A 20,620-nucleotide genomic window follows, 5' to 3' on the forward strand; every position below is an offset into this window, starting at 1 on the left:
GTCTCCTCATCTCAAAAAAGATATACTGGCACTAGAAGGATTCAGAGAAGGGCAACTAAAATCATTAGAGATTTGGAGAGGGTCCCATATGAGGAAAGATTAAAGAGGCTAGGACTCTTCAGCTTGGAAAGAGGAGGACTAAGGGGGGATATGACAAAATCATGAGTGATGCGAGAAAGTGGATAAGAAAGTTATTTTACTTATTCCCATAATACAGAACTAGGGGTCACCAACATGAATTTAAAAAGTAGGCGAGTTTAAAACAAATAAAAGGAAGTTCTTCTTCACGCGCATACAGTCAACTTGTGGAACTCCTTACCTGAGGAGGTTGTGAAGGCTAGGACTACAACAGCATTAAAAGAGAACTGGATAAATTCATGCAGGTTAAGTCCATAAATGGCTATTAGCCAGGATGGGTAAGGAATGGTGTCCCTAGTCTCTGTTCGTCAGAGGATAGAGATGAATGGCAGGAGAGAGATCACTTGATCATTGCCTGTTAGGTTCAAGCCCTCTGGGGCACCTGGCATTGGCCACCGTTGGTAGACAGATACTGAGCTAGATGACCCTTTGGTCTGACGCGGTACGGCTGTTCTTATGTTCTTATGACCAGTTAGTTCGTAACTCTAGTGTTCGTAATGCTGAGGTTCTACTCTAACAGCTTAATAAAATGCACCCATCCACTGATTTAGGCAGAACATATACAATCTTTATCATTAAGGGATGATTTTCAAAGGTGGGTACCTAACTGTCCTAAGTCTCCCCCTAAAACAACATGTACGCAACCCTTGGGTTCACTTCTGACAACAGCTCAGAGATCTGTACAACATGGTACATGGACTTCAAGAGGAGATTTGTGTTTCCAATTTAATGTATGGAGCATTTTTTTCAATTGCCAATAGAAACCCAGAAGTACTGTCATAAAGCTTACATTAACAAATTTTGCAAAATAGCTAGTGTAGTCTAGTAGTTAAAACCCAGAAATCTCAACTTCCAGTTCCAAATTTTAAATCGCCAGTTCTACCACTAACGCTCTCCATGACTGTGGTAAAAATTACAGTCTTGACCAAATTACAAGTTTAATCCAGTATTGCCTACCTAATGTGTTCAAAAAGCTTAAGATTATCTTCAAATCATGACATCTTTAAAGCACTATATTACAGGTTTTTATTTTTGACCTCTGGATTTTGAGCATGTAGGAGTTGTGTTTTCAAGCTTTTCTCTGTACCATAAGGTCTAAAAAACTCTTTTAAAATTATAAATGAAAGCTAAGATTCTCATGAAATAATGCCCCAGCTCCTGGAGTCATATTAAGAAGACTTCAATAGTGAAAGACTTTGTGATAAAATTTCAAGAGTGAGCAACACTTTTAATTACCTGTAAAATGGGGATATCTATAGAGACAAGTGGGAACTAGGAGGAGAAAAGTAGTAGTAGTTTGAGAGGCTCATTTAATTTCTAGAAAGGTCTTTGAGATATCTCATAAAAAGGTACCATTATAAATCGAAGTACTATACTACAAGGACATCACATATTTTTGGTTTGTTGAGACATACCCTACATCAATCCAAGAATGATAGAGATATCTATACCACCTCATTTCTTGAATACTGTTATTCTTTTACACTTACATAAATTATACTGTATTCCCACACAATGTAGAACTCATTAAAATTCATTCATTTATTCTGACCACTTTCTAAATTTTCATGTTTGCCTTTTTTTAAGCAGTACTAAAATATTCTGCTTTTAACCAGAATTTTAGAACTTGACTTTAGCACAGCATTTTATGCTGCTAACATCACATTCTAAAAGCAGCAAGGTAATGGGATTTTCTGAAACTAACTAAATCATATTTTCAGTTCCACTGCATTAATAGATATTCCTAGTAATGGCAAGGTTGAAAAATTTCACATCTGTGGTATGCTTTATCCGAATGCAGCTTCTCATTTACTCCAGTCACACCAGCTAATATTCCCTGTTCACATTTATGTGACACAATCATGCACAGTAGATGGAAAAAGATTATGTGAGCAGTACAGTGTCTTGGACCTTTCCTGAAGGTAACCGTTCTAGATAACAAAGTTACTTCATACTTATTTGTAATCATTGTCCATTGAAGACTAAACATTTCCCTTCAACACTGGTTATAGTCTATGACCCTAAATAAAATCTAATCATAATATGATTTTTCCAAGCTTTGCAATAAAATGAAGCTTAATTCTGTATAATGTCTTTTATACAGACTGTATGCTAAAGCCCTTCATAGAATTGTTAGTGATATAAATACAGAATTCAGTAACATCAGTAAGAGAAATTACAACTAACAACGTTTATACCTGACTGCCATTCTTCATTAAGTACACTTTCACTGCTGGGGTTGTTGTCATCCTCATCATCCTGCTCTGTATCATTTGTTATGCGTGCTGCAGTATCTGCCTTTAAGGTAGACAACTCCTCTTCACTGAATTCCTCACTAGGCTGCTCCCTAAGTAACTGTTCCATTGAGGCCTGAAGCGCCCGCAAGTCTGTATCTGCCTCACCAAATGTACTGGGAGAAGAGAAATATATACAAATAATATATAAAGTTAACACCATCCAGACAGTTCTCGAAGTTCTCCTAAATCTGAACCAAAATGTTCAGGCATGTTCTTGCAAAAAGAGAGTGATATTTCCCCTCCTTATCTTAGGTAGAAAGGTCATTCCAAACGTTATACTTCTGTGGCAGTTAGACTATGACACTGGCAAATGATACGTTACCATTTTTTCTTAAAAAACACATCTTGTACAGTGACCCCTCCCCCATCTGCGTACCCAGAACCCGTGCCCCAAGCTCCCTCCACATCAGGAGCCCCCCACACCCAGAAACTCCTTGCACCCCTTCTGCATCAGAATCCCCCTGCACTCAGAACCCCCCTACCAAGCCCCCCAAATTGTCACCCCATGAGCCTCAGACCCTGCATCAGGAGCTCCCCATACCCAGACCCCCCGCACAGCTATACCATGACCACTCAGACCCATTCCTCCAGCTCCCCATCCCCCATAACACACTGAGCCCTAACCACCTTCACCTGGACTCCCCAGCAGAGTCCTATTCTCCCTCCACCCAGACCCCTCACCAAGCTGCCCGCACCCAGATTGTGCCACACAGAACCCTGGTACTCTTGAGGGAATTCTGCACCAAAAAAATTAAACAATTTAAAATTCTACATATTTTAATTGTCAAAACAACAATATAATCACACCATTTTCAATTATTTTGGTAATTTATTTCAGAATACTTGTTAGCAAATACTTGAAAATGGCGTGATTACATTGCGGTGTTTTTGACAAATTCAATATGCAGAATTATAAAATAGTGTGGCAGAATTTTCATTTTTTGGTGCAGAATTCCCTCAGGAGTATTGTTGAGGAACAGTCAACATGGCTTTTGTAAAGGGAAATCATGCCTCATCAATCTGTTAGAATTCTTTGATGGGATCAAAAACATGTGGACAAGGGTAGCTCAGTGGCTACCGGGTACTTGGACTTTCAGAAAGTCCTTGACAAGGTCCCTCACCAAAGGCTCTTAAGCAAAGTAGGCAGTCAGAGGATAAGAAAGAAGGTCATCTCATGGATCAGTAACTGGTTACGAGACAGGAAACAGTAGGAATAAATGGTCAGTTTTCATAGAGGAGAGAGGTGAACGGTGGGGTTCCCCTCCAGGATCTGACTGGGACCAGTGCAGTTAAGCATATTCAGAAATGATCTGGAAAAGGGGTAAACAGGTGGCAAAGTTTGCAGATGATACTAAATCACTTAACTATCTTAAGTCCAAAGAAGACTGCGAAGAATAACAAAGGGATCTCACCAAACTGGGTGACTAGATAAGAAAATAGCAGATGTGCAAATTAATGCACACCAGAAAAAATAATCCCAGCTATACCTACAAAGCGATGGGGTCTAAATTAACTGTTACCACTCAAGAAAAAGATCTTGGAGTCATTGTGGATAGTTCTCTGAAAACATCTGCTCAATGTGCAGCAGGAGTGAAAAAAAGCTAACAATGTTAGGAACCATTAGGAAATGAATACATACTAAAACAGAAAATATGCCATATTCAATGGTATACGCACACCTTGAATATGGCATGCAGTTTTGCTCACCCGCACTCAAAAAAAGATATGTTAGAACTGGGAAAAGTACAGAGAAGAGGGGGAAAAAAGATTAGGGGTATGGAACAGCTTCCATATAAGGAGAGATTAAAAAGACAAACTGTTCAACTTGGAAAACATCACTAAGGGGGGGTCTATTATGGAGGGGTATAAAATCACGACATGATGTTGAGAAAGTGAATAAGGAAGTGTTATTTATCCCTTTATATAACACAAAAATCAGGGTTCACTCAATGAAATTAATAGGCAGCAAGTTTAAAAGAAACAAAAGGAATTAGTTCTTTACACAAAACACACAGTCAACCTGTGGGACTCGTTGCCTGGAGATGTTGTAAAAGGCCAAAAGTATTACTGGGTTAAAAAAAAAAGAATGAGAATTTCATGGAAGGTAAGTCCATCAATGGCTATTAGACAAGATGGTCAGGGACAACTCCATGTTGTGTGTCCCCCTAAGCTTCTGACTACCAGAAACTGGGATTGGCAACAGGATAGATCACTTGACTGCACTGTTCCATTCATTCCCTCTGGAGCATCTAGCACTGGGCTAGATGGACCATTAGTCTGATGCAGCAGGGCCATTCTTATGCAACAGAGAAGGGGGAGAGACAAGGTAGCAATGCAAAGAGAAGGCATGACACAGTAGAAGCAATCGGGAAGGATAACAATCTTTTCAGCAGCATTCTGGATGCATATGCATGGGGCAAGATTGCATTTGTCAAGACCACAGTAAACTATGTTGCAGTAATCAAAACACAAGATGAGGAGAAGCCTAGATGAGATTTTTGGCTCTGCAGGTGGAGAGGAAAGGCTGCATTTTAAATACGTTATGCAGAAAGAATCAACAAGATTTAGACATAACGTGAGCAGATCTACAAAGAGATCCATGTCAAAGATGACACCTAGGTTATTGAACTGAGTGACAGACAGGTGGCTGGCGTAGTCCACAGTGATCAAGAAAGGAAGTCGCAGGTAGAATTGCAATGGGAGGGCTGGGTGGAGAAGAGATTAAAAATTCTGTTTCAGCCATGTTCTGTTTGAGCTGACAACTAGATATACACTAGGAGAGGACAAAGAGACAGGCAAAGATTACAATTTGGACAGAAGGCGACAGGTCTAGAATAGAGAGGTAGATCCATGAATCTTCCGCATAGAAATGGTAATTTAATTTGTGTCCGCAGATAAGATTACCCAAAGATAAGGTATAGAGGGAGAAGAGGAGACGACTGAAAGAGCTGTACAGGCGACCCTTCAAAGGACACGCTAAAGGAACAATTAGAGAGGTAGGAGAAAAACAAGGAGAGGATAGAGCCATGGATATCAATGGAAGACAAGATTTCAAGAAGAGCATGGTCAGTTATGACATGGCAACCACCTTTGACAAAGAGAACAAGGATGGAGTATTGGGCTCTGAACTTCAACTAGAAAAGAGTCGTTAGCGTCAACAAGAGTTTGGTTTTAGTGGCATGCAAGGGGCCTGAAGAGCATCTAGGAATGAACTAGAGGAGATGAATTCCAGACAATAGTTGCTGACAGTGCATTCAATGAGCTTAGAGATGAAAGGAAAGAAGAAGATGGAGTGGTAGTTGGAGAGGCAAGAGGTCTTAAGGGTAGGGTTTTGGTTTAAGATGGGAGAGACTAAAACATACCTCTGTTTTGTATGCAGTGTTGTTGTAGCCATGTTAGTCCCACGATATTAGAGATACAAGGTGTGTGAGGTTATCTTTTATTGGACCAATTTCTGACAACGTTTTGAGCTACAGAGAGCTCTTCCCCATGTCTGGGAAAGGTATTTAGCTGAGATACTCTGGGTAAAAGGTTGAACAGATCGTTTAGCATAAGTACTTAGCACAAATTCTAAGGGACCATTCAAGGACCACTTCACTTTGAATGGTCCCTTAGAGTATGTGCTAACTACTTATGCTAAACTACCTGTTCCACCTGGCACTTATGCGTGACACTCTAAGTACCTTTTCCAGACACGAGGAAGAGCTCTGTGTAGCTCAAAACCTTCTCTCTTTCACGAACAGAAGTTGGTCCAATAAAAAAGATAAAGTACAAGTACACGTGGATGAGGATAATAGTTATTTTCTAGTGGATTTCAGTTAAGTGAAGAGGTCTTTATTATCTCTCTATATTTTTTGCAGTAGTTGATAAATATTTTATGCTTACATGTCTTCAGAATCAGAATGCCCTTCTTTGACATGCTCATCTTCCATATCCTCTATTTCAAGGTTGTCTTGATGTTGTACATCTGCTACAATGGGAACATCAACTAGTGTTCTGTATAACTTGGAAAGATCTGGGAGTGAACACGTTCTTAACATCTGAAAAGGTCATAAAAAACTTCAGATTAGGATATTCAATAAAACAAGAAACAGAACTGGAAATTAAAGATCAAACCAATGCCCTATTTAAAATATTATTAAAATCAAACCAATGCCCTATTTAAAATATTATTAAAAAACTCTACACAGTTAGTAAACTAAGTATGGAACATATGAGACTGCATGTTTTGCCTTTCCACTAAATTGGGAAAATGTTCCTTTTACTTGAAGTGTTGAGAAGGTCTGAGAAACTCAGAACACATGTAAACTGATTTATATTCTTTTTATATAAGAGACTGTTCATTCTCTCGCTAATTATCTTTTTAAAAAATAAGAACTTTACTGGAGGTAAAAAACTATATCATTTGTCCAACATAATTATACATACATTAGGTCGAGTACAGACATTTCCTAAAAAAGTCATCATCAGTTCACTATCATCTGAAAACCACCTCCACAAAAGAAATTTCTCAATTAATTTATTAAAACCACCTTGTATAATTAAAATTGGAAGATTTTTTTTTTAAATGTCAGTTTATTTTGCACTAACTGAGAGATGCAAAAGCAAATAAATACAAGTCAATTCAGTTTTTTTAATAGTACATTTCAAGTCAGTTTCATTTACAGGTTCTCATCCATAGCAGTGTTTTGGAATGTTAGTGGTAAACAATAAAGAATATTTATTTGTTTAAAAAAATATTGATTTTACTGTCAACAGAAATTTTTAAAAAATAGAATAAAGTAATCGTTCGCTTTGTGCTCAAACAAGAAGGATATGGTTTCTAGAAATCATATTGTACGTTACACACATTCTTGTTGAAACAAAAAACTCTAAGGCCTACACTATGAAGTTTGCCAGAAAAACGGCATTCTGAAAATACAGCCTTGAAATATATCAACACGATTTTGAATCCTCCTGACAAAACCCTGAACTTTTGCTGGAAAGTTAAACCAGGTCCCCACAATGACAGTGTGAATGCTAAAGTAGTTGTACCAGCAGTACAGTACTCCAGTAACAAGCCGACAAGGCAACTGCTTCCACTGCAGTGACCACTCTGATCAAAGAAGTCTGCTGCCCTGGAGTGAAACTCAGAGTTCACCACTAAAATTGAAAAAAGCACCCCCACCTCAGGAATGTTCCTAACATGATTTATAACCACCAAGGTTGCAAAAACGCAGGGAAATTAGGGAGGATACAGAAAGAGACTCAACAAATGGTAAAATAAGCTCTGACCTGCGTTTTATGCTGACCATCTGGACAAAGGAGACATGAAAGGTAAGTACAACAGGGACAAGTTTCAATGCCAAGCAAATGAGAAGGAGCTACAGCAAGCTTACCAGGACACAAAGGAGGGAAACAAAAAGTCTAGAACTGCTCCCAAGAGATGCTGCTATTATGTGGAGCTCAATGCCATTCTGAGGAAGGATTCCTATTCTTGACAACAGACACCCACGAGCTCCAAAGGAAGGCACCCCAGAACTGCAGAATAAAAAGGAGCTCACTGAGGAGGGGGACATGGATAATGCACAGGGGATGTGGACAGTACGCAGCCAACGGAAAGCCAGAAGCTCTAACACCTAGATAGCAAACTAATCACTGAGGAAGAGGACCCAGAAAGACAGCATTTATTACTCCCATTTATGCAGCTCTTTAAAAACAAACCATCCAACCAACGAACCACTTTCTAATAGCACCAAACGTTTCCCCACTCCCTCAAATGGTAGGTTAATTATATTTTAAAGTAACCAGTTTATTTTAAGAGCATGAACTGGCCATACTAGGCAAAAACAACAGAATGAAAATGGGGAGGGGGGGGTACACAAAAAGCATTCCCAAGTAAATACTTTTGCAAATAGCCCTGACAATCTTGAAACACATTCCTTCACAGGCAATGTAACCAAATAAAATTAAACACACTGCAAACAGGAAAAAAAATTCCAGCAATTGTAAACTATACACAAACCAATACCTGAGCATTCAAAGTACATATTGGGACAGTGCCTACCTGCTCACAAATAAAATCAAATACATACAATTAAAACAGAAAATAGTACTTGCAAACAAACCAATAATTGGGAATCCAGACTACATGATTTTGCAAAACATGCATTGTAACTGACTGGATACAGATTCAGAAACCCAAAACAAATGATTTGCATGCTGTGGAAAGAGACAGAAACAGTGTCTGGTTAATTCAGAGGGGACTTGCCTTGGTCAACATACTCATCAATCACAACCCTCCACTACTTGCAAGGTTGTTGGTTTATTTTGGCCCATGCAGCTTTTGGTCCTCTTGGGCAATTTCACTTAAGATTTCAATCAAGTTTTAATTGATCTTTTCCTAGACATTTCTAGGCACAGCAGCCTTGTTTCTCCAGCCATAGTAGAAGACCGTCCCACTCTACAAAGGCCCCTGGGGGGAGAGAGGCCATTACTGCGAAGAAGCCAGCAGCATACGGCCCAAGCGACTGAATCTTCTTGAATAGATGCCTTTTCCAGACCTTTGGTAGCTTCATGAGCTATGTATCTGCCAGGATCACAACTACCAGTGGAAAAAAATGTCCCTGCTTCCAGTTTTTTCAAAAAGAGCTGTTGTGATATTTTGGGGGACCTGTCTGTGTAATTTATGGATTCTGGCTGAGATTATGAACTCTCTGTATGTTTCTTCATCAGGCTGCCAACTTCATTTGAATGTGCAGCTCTTTGTCTTTTCACTACCGTGTTGAGCTGACATTCCAAAGGATATGCATTGCATTGTAGCCATGTTGGTCCCAGGATATTAGAGAGACAAGGTGGGCAATATAGTATCTTTTATTGTACCAATTTCTGTTGGTGAGAAAGTTTTCGAGCCACAAAGCTCTTCTTCTTGTCTGGGAAAGGTACGCCAAGCGTCACAGCTAAATGCAAGGTGAACAGATTGCTAACTACTTATGCTAAACACATATTCTAAGGGACCACTGAAGACAATGCACAACCATCAGATATCCCACACCAAACGCTTTGCCAAACTCAGCAATTTCATCCTCACCCATAACAATTTTACATTCAAACAAACACTTTGTCCAAACCATAAATATAGCTATGGGTGCCAGGTTGGGTCCCCAATATGCCAATCTCTTCACAGACCACCTTGAAGAAGAATTTCTGAACAAATGCACCACAAAACCAATGACATACCTAAGGCACATTGCTGATATTTTCCTCCTCTAGACAAACTGCGTAAACGCCTTCATAGATTTCTACTACATCTTCAACAAGCACCAGCTATCAATCAGTTATCTATAGCCAGGCACTCAGATACCACAGAATACGCTCGGAGGGGAACCTCCAGGATATACACTTTAACACACACAAAACCACCTTCGCCAGACAAGGACACTCTACCAGAAAAGTAAACTGCATCATGGAACAGGCCACTCAAATACCACAAAAGAATTGCTTCAAAAGAGAAATAAATCTCCCTCCAATCACAGACCCCCTAGTTGACACCTACTGTCCCACACTGGAACCCATATGGGGTATCAAACAACTACAACCCATAGCCCACCTCATTCTGAAATAAATGTTTTCTGAACCCCCACTACTGGCCTTTAAACAACCTCCCCTCAACCTCACCAAGCTCATCAGAAGCAAGTTCCCCACAGGCCAACTCAAAGGAGCACCAGACCCTGACACAAAACCAGATGCAAAACCTTTAGCTCTATCTCCATTGCTACAATAACCAACATCCCACATAACACACATTTCAAAATCCCTGGATCCTATTCATGGCTATCACAACATGTGGTATATATCATCCAGTGCCCTAAATGTCTCAACTATGTGGGTGAAACCAGCCAATCACTACGCTCTTGAATGAACTCACAGAGGAAAAATGATAAAAGACAAAAAACACCCTATCACCTGTGGGTGAACACTTTTCACTCTATATCTGACCTATCAGTCCTCATCCTCAAAGGAAACCTGAACAACACTTTCAGAAGATGAGCTCGGGAGCTGAAATTCATAACTCTGCTAGACACCAAAAATCATGGATTGAACAGACACACTGGATTTAGGGTTTATTACAACAATTTTCAACCCACTAACTCCCTCTTTTTGTCTTATGACTGCAGAGGTGTTAACAGGCCATTGTACCTTGAATGGTCCCTTCGAATATGTGCACAGATATTCTGAGTATCTTTCCTGGATTTGAAGAAGAGCTCTATGTGGCTCGAAAGGTTGTCTCTCTCACCAACAGAAGTTGGGTGGGTCTAATAAAAAAAATATTACCTCACCCACCTAGTCATTCCAAAGAGCAGTACTACAGCGCTGACATTAGAGGATCAATAAATCAGGAACTGCTGAGACTGTTGACATCACCAGGAGTGGAACCTTTGGATGGGTTTGTCTGGGTGACAGCTGGAGAGTGGCTCTCAAGAGAGAGCAATCTGGGAATTGTAACAGGGCAGTCACAGGGAACTGGGAGTTGGAGGGCCAGACAGAAGGTCTAGCTAGATTTACCTGAGAAGTGGGCTAAATAAAGAAAAGTCAGACCTCTGCAGAGGGAGCCTGAAGAGCTTGGTGTCCTTATCCCAAGACACTTCCCACAAAGGCAGATCATGGTGGCCTTTGAAGGGGAGATACTCCTCAGAGAAGGTGAAGGATTCCCAAAATCATCTCAGTAACTCAGCAACAAGGCTTGGTACTGAGAGGTGACATCAGACAAATTATAGCACACTAAGTATGTTTTTTTGTAAATAAATGAAAAGCTCAAGATAGACTTACATAGACAGGATAAAATGAACGGTTTGTGTGTATAAAACTATTTTTAATGCTTCCAGTTCCATGTTATATTATATTAGTTCTTACTTAAATAAGAATTTATTTCCACTAAAATCTAAAACTCAGCCTGATATGTTGTATTTAATTATTGAGACACCTGAATGTTGCTTCTTGAAGTGACATTATGTAATAATAACCACATGCTAGAGTGTATCTCTGAGTTTCCAGTCCCTGGGGAGAAAAGTCTAAAACCTTTTAACTCTAAGTCTAAAAGAGATAAGGTGAAAGCATTGGATGGTGGCAGCAAATGTACTTGGTGACTCTTTATCTGATACCTGCGTCAGCTGTCCTCCAGAGGGGGGGTCAAGTCATCTCAGGGTGCTAGACAGAAAGCTGCAACCCAAGAGTGTTCCTAAACACCCCAAGCCTAGGGACAGTACCTGGACACTGTTCAGACTCTGGAGCTTTAAAGCATAAGGGGATTCAACATCTGGATCCCCTCAACATTCTGGAGGGAGAGCTTGACTAGATCTGTGACCCGTATTCCTAATGATCTGAGATTCATGTACATTCCCTGACCACCCAATGTCATGTCAGTACAACATCCATGGTGATCCATCAGTACTCGTAAGATCATGGAAAAGTAGCCTTTTTTCTTTCTCTACTTAGAAAGAAGAGCATGGGTGGGAGGGCAGGGCACTGATTCAGGGAATTATTTTATTATTTTCTGCAACTCCCCAGAATCACAACCTTGTGCAGCAGGATACACTTAAATGGCCTCACAAACCTGGGTGACAACCACTTCCATCATAGGTTTTCCAACACCAAACTGATTTCTCACTGATCAATAGCAATCTAAGGTTACAAGAGTGATTGCCACCTATTTCTCCACTGTCAGGGGAGCTCTTGTTTTGGTGTGTCTGCACTGCAGCACTGGGAGTTGTTTACCAAGCTCACCCAAAAACATGGCCTTCCACATCCAAAAGTTGTGCAGGCACTACTGGTCATCCCCAGTTTGCACCATCATTCGATCCCATCACTCAGCGCTCATTTCACAGGGCCACAACCACTGCTCCACCAAGTTCATCTGGGAAGTAATACACCTGCAACAGCTTACCAGTTTCACTGTCTATATCATCCATACCTCCTCAGTAATCTCAATATACTAGCTACACAGTTGTGGGTCCGCAAATACAAAAGAGCGCCAATGATCTGTGCAACTTCTGAGAGTGACACAGTTGAGAGATTGAAAATTCAGTATGAAGTAGTAGATTGTGGGATGGACAAGAGGGAATTTGAACATTTCTCAGGGAACTGTGGGAGTTAATGTACACTGAAGAAATTTCCCAAAAGGTGCTGCACTGGTCAGTGGACTTCGGGACACTAGAATGCGTACCCACAGTACCACAGCCAGCTGATGTAAACTGACGCTGTGAGGAGAGATTGCACCAGCTAAGGCAGCCAAATATTCACAGATTCTAGGACTGGAAGGGACCTCGAGAGGTCATTGAGTCCAGTCCCCTGCCCTCATGAACGCTCTCTTCTGAAAGAGGGATGTCTGTAGTTATATACTGGCAAAACTTTTCCCAATAAGAAAAACTTTCTAGTGTAGATAAGCTCTAGAAAAGATAAGACTTCGTTTAATAAAAGGAAACATTATTGTATACTTGCCTTTGGATTGTTTGCATCAAACAGGCCAGTAGAGAGCCCAATCAGTAATGAACTTTTGCCTTTCCTTTTTGCTGGTGATACAGATCGTGAACGAGGTGGAAAAGACTCTTCCAGTGAAGACTGAGCTGACAGAACTGGTGAGGTTGTTGGTATGGCTTGTGGTTGTGGCCCCTTCTGGAAAAAGGGTTCAGGTTGCATAGAGTCACTGAGACAAGTGTCTGTGGTGGTGAGAGAAATAAGGTTACAAATCCATGCAGACAAAAACTCCAAGCCTCTAAGCAAATGGCAACAAGAGTTGAATTAGGATAGTCCAATTATATCATAAAAAGACCCATATCAGCTAATCTCTACATTTTAGATTCACTTTCTTTAATATATTGTTTTAATTGTTTCATATAAATAGTCAAAAATGTTTACGCTAGGAAATTCAATTCTAGTTTCTCCCCTCCTTTATTTACCAAGACCTTTAAAAACATAGATGCAAAATATTACTAAGCTGAAATATGAAGATTTTTATTAATCAATATTCAACTTTTGAAACTTATGTGTAAATCATTCATACACGAAGAAGTAGTTTACAACGTATATTCTGTCATGTTTACACCTGGTTTCACACTGCTTAACTGTATCTTACAAAACTAAAGTGGTTCATTTTCATTACTGTAAAGTATATTTGTGCAGGGTATACTGCTTATAGTTTATTACAGAGAAGCTCCCATAAGGAGTTACTGCAAGAAAGTTTTGATAAACCGCATTTCATCTGTAAATTACTATATAAAATCTTGTACATTATGTTAAAACCCTAAAGCACAAAAAGTCAAATATATATAGTCTGATGAAATTTAGAAGTGTAATTAGTTGTCACAGTATTTTCTCACAATACAAATCTTAATATAGAAACAATCATGAAAAATACTAAACATGTTCTGAAATATTTATTTTATGTCAGGGATACCGAATCATCCCTAAAATGCATGGATGGTGAGAACATATTTGTTTAATAATATTAACTGTTGCAGCACAGTCCACTCATTCTGATAGCTTTATTTCTAGTTAGTTCTGTTCTAGTCTTGTATGAAATATATTGGAAGACAAATACCCATTATGGGAAATGTGGAACTACCTATTAAAAATACAATATTTTGTGTTTGTGTGTGCACCATATAAATTGGAACCCTAAATTTCATAGGAGCAAAGAATTTCCTTAAAGCTTCCTCTATCCTAGATCTATAAAGGTGTTTTTATTATTACTACCACTACCACTTCTTTTCTTCTTCTTCTTATTTTATAGTGCCATACGTGTACCTGCACTTCACAGAAGACACTAAAAAGATAGGACACTTCCCTGAGCAGCGTACTAGATAAAGGAATATAAGAAAATATTTCCAAGTTTATGTTTACTCTACCTCCACTAAAAAAAACCCTGAAGACTTTTTGGTTTTTTTTGTTTGTTTGAAAAATGCAACAGAAACCTCCCTTCTCCTTAAGAATTTACCAATTTCTGCTGAAATACTCAGGACAGAGGATGCCCCCTTCAACAAAATGCCAAAGCACAGTGGAAGATACAAAAAGACCACCTTAACACTAGAAATCCAGATCCAGACAGTCATGCTCCAAGAACGGATAGCATTAGCCATGTAGGGGGTGTGCTTAAGAGCATCCAAGTGATACACTAGATAGCCTCCGATAATGTGACTTGTGAAGCCTTGTTGCAAATTCAACCTGTTCTCCCCTGATAGATGCCCCAGAGCAGGAAACTGATACAAGCATAGAGTGCCCAAAATTAACCTGTAGTACTGCTGCCTCTGCTGTCATGGTGGGGACATGTACAACTCCACCTCAGATTAGCATGGATGAATTGAGTGCACAAGGTCAAACCTCATTTGATGGAGGCATTTGCCAAAATAAATACAAAAAGCAGCAACTTGGCCATAATGGAAGACAAATTAACTCTGTAATTCTTCAAAGGCCCAATCTTAGAGTCTTAATCCTTGCTTATGCTAAACTCCCACTTAAGTCAATAGAAGTTGACTCCTAAATTTGTGCGATTTTTTACAGAGTATATCAGAAATGAGCCCATGGCTGTAAAGAAGTTCTACATCACGGAAGACCTCTGAATTGCATAATGCCCTTTGTGTACTGTTTAGTCAAGGGATACGTTTGTATGTATGAATCAGATACTGCAGTTTCCCTCAAAAATTTTCCAAAATTGGAACAACTGCTTCAGATAAAGGTATTAAAGTGATCATCTTCTCTGTGGCTTCTCTTTTATTTGCTTATATGAAAAAATATTAGGACAATTAAGAAGAGCTGATATAAAAACCTGCTTTAACGCTACAAGCACAGCTGATTGTTAACATTCCCCTTTCACTCATTTATTTCTTCCTCTTTGTTTGGATTTAGTCTTTATATTTCATGATACTGAATATCCCTTAGTTGTCTATACATCCCTCCTGCTCCAATTTCTTTAAGTCCTATGCAGATGAAGTCTCTTGTCCTGTTTATTTGCTACTTTTCCCAATTTTGGTGTCATCTGCAAATCTGATTTATACCAACAAGAACACCTAACAAAAGAAGACCTGCAGCAAATCCCAAGGAGACAGAAAGGTGCTTGAGATTTTCTAACTAGTTGGACAAAGGCAATGCAAACCCTAAGAGAGTCCTGGACTGCATTATAGTTAACAGGGCTTTCATTCTCATAGGCTGACAACTACTTCAACATGAAAGAGTCTGTGGACTTCCTGGAAATACTGCATAGACCACCGATGAACTCTTGTAGAAGAAATTATTCTAGCAACTACAGAGAAGGAAGGTTCTAATCAGCTAGCAATATTTGAAATTATTACTAGTTATCCAAGCTAGAGATAAATATCTGTTTCTAACTTCAGGTCAACAGTGCTTTTACTAATATCTAATGTACAGTGATCAAATTATGGCAAGTATTTTCTGAAAAGAAAAACAATGGCACTTTTTGGGGAAGAAAAAGGTTTGTTGATTGGGAAGTCCAAGATTTGGCTTTCTTAATCTATCAGCAGAATCCCTGTATGAACTTTCTAGAACTACAGAGTGAAAGTGGCAATAGGACAGAACAGATTTGTCTCTTGGATTTAAAAGGTAATACTCATATGCTGTATAACCAATGATACTATTTAAAAAAAAAATAATTTAGTAGTCTCGTCACTGACCAGCAGAAACTTCATCATGCGGTTGCGCATTATGCGGCATTTCCGTCTCCAAAGCTGCTTCATCATCATCGTCGTCTTTCTGACAGGCAGTATCTTCCTGGGGCCTACAATTTAAAATCATCATTAATGCAATTCACCTACAGAGACAGTCAGCCAGCCATCAAGGATAGGTCTACACAGGGATAAGAGCCCTACTACATAGCTACAGCTAAGCCAGATCTGCTGATTCAGACTCCTGCTAACAATTGCTGTGTAGATGTTTGGGTTCGGGCTCTGGTACCCTTACCCTCACAAGCTCCCAGAGCTTTGGCTCCAGCCCAGCTCAAATATCTACACAGCAATTTTTGATCCCCAGGGCCAGAGTCAGCTGATCCGGGCCAGCCATGGGTTTTTTATCCAGGTGTAGCTATATCCCACATTGAGAATTAGAAGCATCAGTGCTAAAGCCAAGTATAACATTTTAATTAAGTGAAATGTGTAAAGTACTAGTCTGTCAAAACCTACCTATTGTTTTGAATGGTTCTACAGACAGTGACCAAGAAAAAAAAAGTGCAAATTGTTACTCACTCATTCATCGTTATTACTTCCCTTTCTTTAACCCACACATCATGAACGGTGATGAGAAATTGGTCACTTTTGCACTTATTTTTTTCAGTTTCTTCCAGTATTTCTTCTTCCAAATCATCCAGCTCTAAAGTAAATAAAAGAATGATCACAACAGAGCATCACAGTCAAATACTCAAATGAAAGAAAAAAAAAAAATCACAAAAATATTTCTTGTCTGAAAAGGTTACATTTACAGTCTTGGAAGTTCAGTTACTTTTGGACTTTAACAGAAAGCACTTTTGCAGCCCCAAAAAGCACTGCTTTCCAGTAGGTTTCCAAAGCACAGCAGTGCCAGGGTGCCCAACCCACAACTGGGAATATGGAGAGGCCACCTCCAAGGAAAACTCAGCATTTCCTCAATTCTGTCCTCAGTATCTCAATTTAATATTGCCTACAAGTTTTTGGCATTTAATATATTAGAACTGTAATATGACACACTAACTTACTGATATACATCAAAGTTTTGGCAATTTTTTGTTTAAAAAAAGCAACAACTGCATTATTTTTAATGCCTTACTGATTAAGACAATGTTTATATTATTTAGAATTAGTAATGAAAATCATACCATCTAGCACCACAGGTCTGGATGGCACTTGGGTGGCATCAAATGTTTGTGACTCCTCTGGTATTGTCCTTTCAGGTTCTATGATACCAACAACTGGAGCTGAAGATTTCTTTCCAATACAAGAAGCAATTTTTACTTCACTGTTTTCTTTCACTGTTAAGGGCTGAGAACCTTCTTCAGGAACTTCTATAGTATCAAATAATACAAATTTATTATACAATTTTAAAAAGTGAACTTTATCTGTTTTGGTAATGATAAAGGATTAACTGTAGAGTTTATAAGTATTTTAATATAAGCAACTATCCATAATAAGAGTAAGGAAAACACCATGTTTACAAACTTCATTAAAAATCAAAGAGCAAAGGTGAATCTACTTTGCTTTAAAAATACTAACAGGTTTATTTATTTATTACTATTTTCATAATTGCAGGGAAATAAAAACATTATATTGCCCATAAATGGAACAACTTGTTCTTTTAAGTCTGTATGCTTCAGACTAATCTAAAATACTATTTTGCAGTATTACAAGTTTTACCAAAGGAACCTTTTAATCTAATCTAAGGAACTGTAAGAGTACAAAGGTTGGAAACATACATGAATTCACATATCCCTGAAAGGATGAAAAGAGATCACGAAAGACACAAAACTGACATTGTTACAAATGACTTTTATGTAAGATGATAATATGATTTGTGTGTCTTAATATTATGCTGAATGAATTTTCTGCTTACTTGATTAGACAAGAATAACTATTGGTATTTAATGATCTACCCAGCACAACTGCAAAAGACAATTAATTGTTGTCAAATCTAATTCTTAAAATTTATTAAACTTTTACTATCTTAGTAAACCAATGTACCATTCCAAAAAGTTAGACATACTCAGTACATTTTAGAGCATGAGATTACATTAAAGAGTTGAAAATCCAAGTGCAATTTGTCTCTCTCTGCCAGGACAGCACGGTCCTCTGTCTCAGTGGAGAATCACAAGGAAAGAAATTAACATTAGATGTTGAAACACTATCAGCATCTGGCATTTAAACACCGGAAGTGTGTGGGGGTGGAGGGAGAGAATAAAAATAAAAAGCCAGAGGCCAAAGAACTGAGGGGAAAGATATTAATCCTATCAGAGACAGCTGCTTTGGAAGTGCCAGGATTGATAGGCGAGGAGCTCAATGTATTTATATAATCTTAGAACACAAATGTGCCAAGCTACGGGTTTTAAAAAATGACTTTTTTGTCCAAACTATTCCACTTTGCCAGTCGTCGAATCCTCAATTAAGACAGACAAGAAGATTATGGTGCCAAATAATAATATATTTTTATTTGTCCAATGGAGGATATTCATTTAAACAACAACTGCCTTTCATAGTCCTTTTTAACATTCTGTTTCTTTGTCAAGTTTGTTTCTTTGTATTTATCACAATTGATATACGACAGTGGGAATGAGGGAGAAGATGAAAGAGGAAGGAACAAACAGGGACAGAATACATTTCTATTGCTAGGAAGGAGTCCTCATCACAAAACAAGTGGTCCATATTGAGCAACAGCTGATGAAAAGAATTCTGCTGAATAGCAGACTTACTCTCTTGTTAATTAAGATCCGACCTGAAAAACAATTGGCAGTTACCTGTAACTGGAAGTTCTTAGAGATGTGTGTTCCTTATCTGTATTCCACTGGGGGTTAGGCATGCACATCATGCACCCGGAGTCAGAGAATCTGAAACTAGTGTATGTTCATCCACATTTTATGGGGATGCCAGAGATCGCAATAAATTGTCAGTACCGTCCGGAACCACTGGATCTCATTGTTTATGGGTCCTTTTCTCGTGCCTGTGAGACTTGGAAAGTACTTCATCCCCTTGAGCCAAGCTAGTGGAGGGAGCGTCTATATTCTTTGATTTGGAGGAAGACGTAGTCTCATGCTTACGGGAGTGCTTCCTTATCTCCCAGCTAGGTCCCACCCTGGAGTCTAGGGGGGTGGTTCCACCAGCACTGGGGTCTGCCACAGTAGCAAGACGCATGCTCCTTGCTGAATCAGACCAATATATTGTGGGGCGGGGGGGTGAGGAGTCCTCTGGCCTGGGTCTGAATGTGGTCTCATGGCGAGTTCCATGAGATGCTTCTAGAGGGTAAGTACCCAGCCTTCTCAGGCGCAGCTGGGGAAGGACTAGCAAATACTGCACCTGGACATGAATATGATCTTCTCCCAGGCAGCAGAGATAGCATGGTGGTCACCACTGACCAAGAAGGATCATGGACACAAGGCACAGAGTTTGAAGCCCAAAATTCTGGTCATAGTGCATGGATATGGAGGAGGGTGCAGGGGGGAGGCATAGGTGAAAACCCAAAGTTTATCTAAAACAATTGCTAAAACTATTAACCTTTAAAACTAAAAGGAAAACAAAACTGGTAAAACTGCTATAAAAAAAATGACAAACTATTTACAACCATCTTTTAGAAGTGCATCAGAGATTAGGACACAAACTTTTGATCCAGACCACGCGCTGCAGAGAAGGAACTGGAGACACAGTCTGCCCCACTCTTTATTGCCTTGGATAGACACATAAGGCAAGCCAGGCATATGTGCAGACCAACGGACACTTCTTTCAAATTCTGACTCCAGGTGCATGTGAACCTTCAGCAGAATACAATAGGGACCATCACTCAAAGAAGAACTAGCCAAATCGTGGTATTATAGTGTGATAAGGAGTTCAAAAGGAAAAAATGTTTCTCTCATAAGCCCTATGAAGGTAATTTTCTATCCCTGCAGTTCAGACAACTCCCAATTCCTGCTTACCATTTGTGATAGTTCTTTCCTCCAGTAATTCAGTTTGAAGCTGTAACTCTGCTTCTCCCAGTATCTTCAGCACCAAATCAGTAGGGCTTTTGCCCCAAACTTTCCTCTGGGGTTCACCAACATCTAGTTTAATTACCTCCCCGACGGTCTGCCCTGTTGGGAATCATGAAGAACAAATATGTTTATCATCTTTGTTCACAATCCTATAAAATCAAGGAACGACTATGTCTATTGTTTTTTATTTTGAACACATGAGCCTGAAAAGATAGATGCCTGATTGAATCTAAACATCGGAAGAATCTCTCTCTGGCCACCAGCTTCAAAAGTTTCTCCTGAAATTTCCACTTAATCATAACAGCAGACCCACCAATATGTTTTAGCCACAAGAAGTTGGTGGTTTTTATGTTTGTTAGTTTTTAGTACCTGACGCAATGTGGGTAAGTCAAACAAAGAAGAGAATTTTCCACAGCCTTTTCAACTGGCTTATGCAGACCTGGACTTCCTACCAAGAACTTCACTTCTGCCCCAAGAAACTTGTCTTTTGGGGAAGGAA

At 39.2% G+C, this 20,620-nt stretch overlaps 1 protein-coding gene across 10 annotated transcripts in view; it reads right to left on the bottom strand.

The window, feature by feature from the left end:
* Nucleotides 1-20,620, bottom strand: part of NEK1 (NIMA related kinase 1) — a 118,362-nt gene that overhangs the window by 10,544 nt on the left and 87,198 nt on the right. For 9 of the 10 annotated variants that reach the window (XM_075066367.1, XM_032803645.2, XM_032803643.2 and 6 more), the window contains 7 exons: nucleotides 20,068-20,220; nucleotides 17,269-17,454; nucleotides 16,664-16,787; nucleotides 16,097-16,200; nucleotides 12,912-13,129; nucleotides 6,321-6,475; nucleotides 2,337-2,548 (listed from right to left, as the gene is read on the bottom strand). In XM_075066367.1, coding sequence (XP_074922468.1) covers nucleotides 2,337-2,548; nucleotides 6,321-6,475; nucleotides 12,912-13,129; nucleotides 16,097-16,200; nucleotides 16,664-16,787; nucleotides 17,269-17,454; nucleotides 20,068-20,220 — 1,152 coding nt within the window. The remainder of the gene's footprint in view (nucleotides 1-2,336; nucleotides 2,549-6,320; nucleotides 6,476-12,911; nucleotides 13,130-16,096; nucleotides 16,201-16,663; nucleotides 16,788-17,268; nucleotides 17,455-20,067; nucleotides 20,221-20,620) is intronic. The other variant, XM_032803647.2, reaches the window with a different exon arrangement.

This window comes from Chelonoidis abingdonii, chromosome 5 (assembly GCF_003597395.2).
Source record: "Chelonoidis abingdonii isolate Lonesome George chromosome 5, CheloAbing_2.0, whole genome shotgun sequence".
In the NCBI taxonomy this organism is placed as follows: domain Eukaryota; kingdom Metazoa; phylum Chordata; order Testudines; family Testudinidae; genus Chelonoidis; species Chelonoidis abingdonii.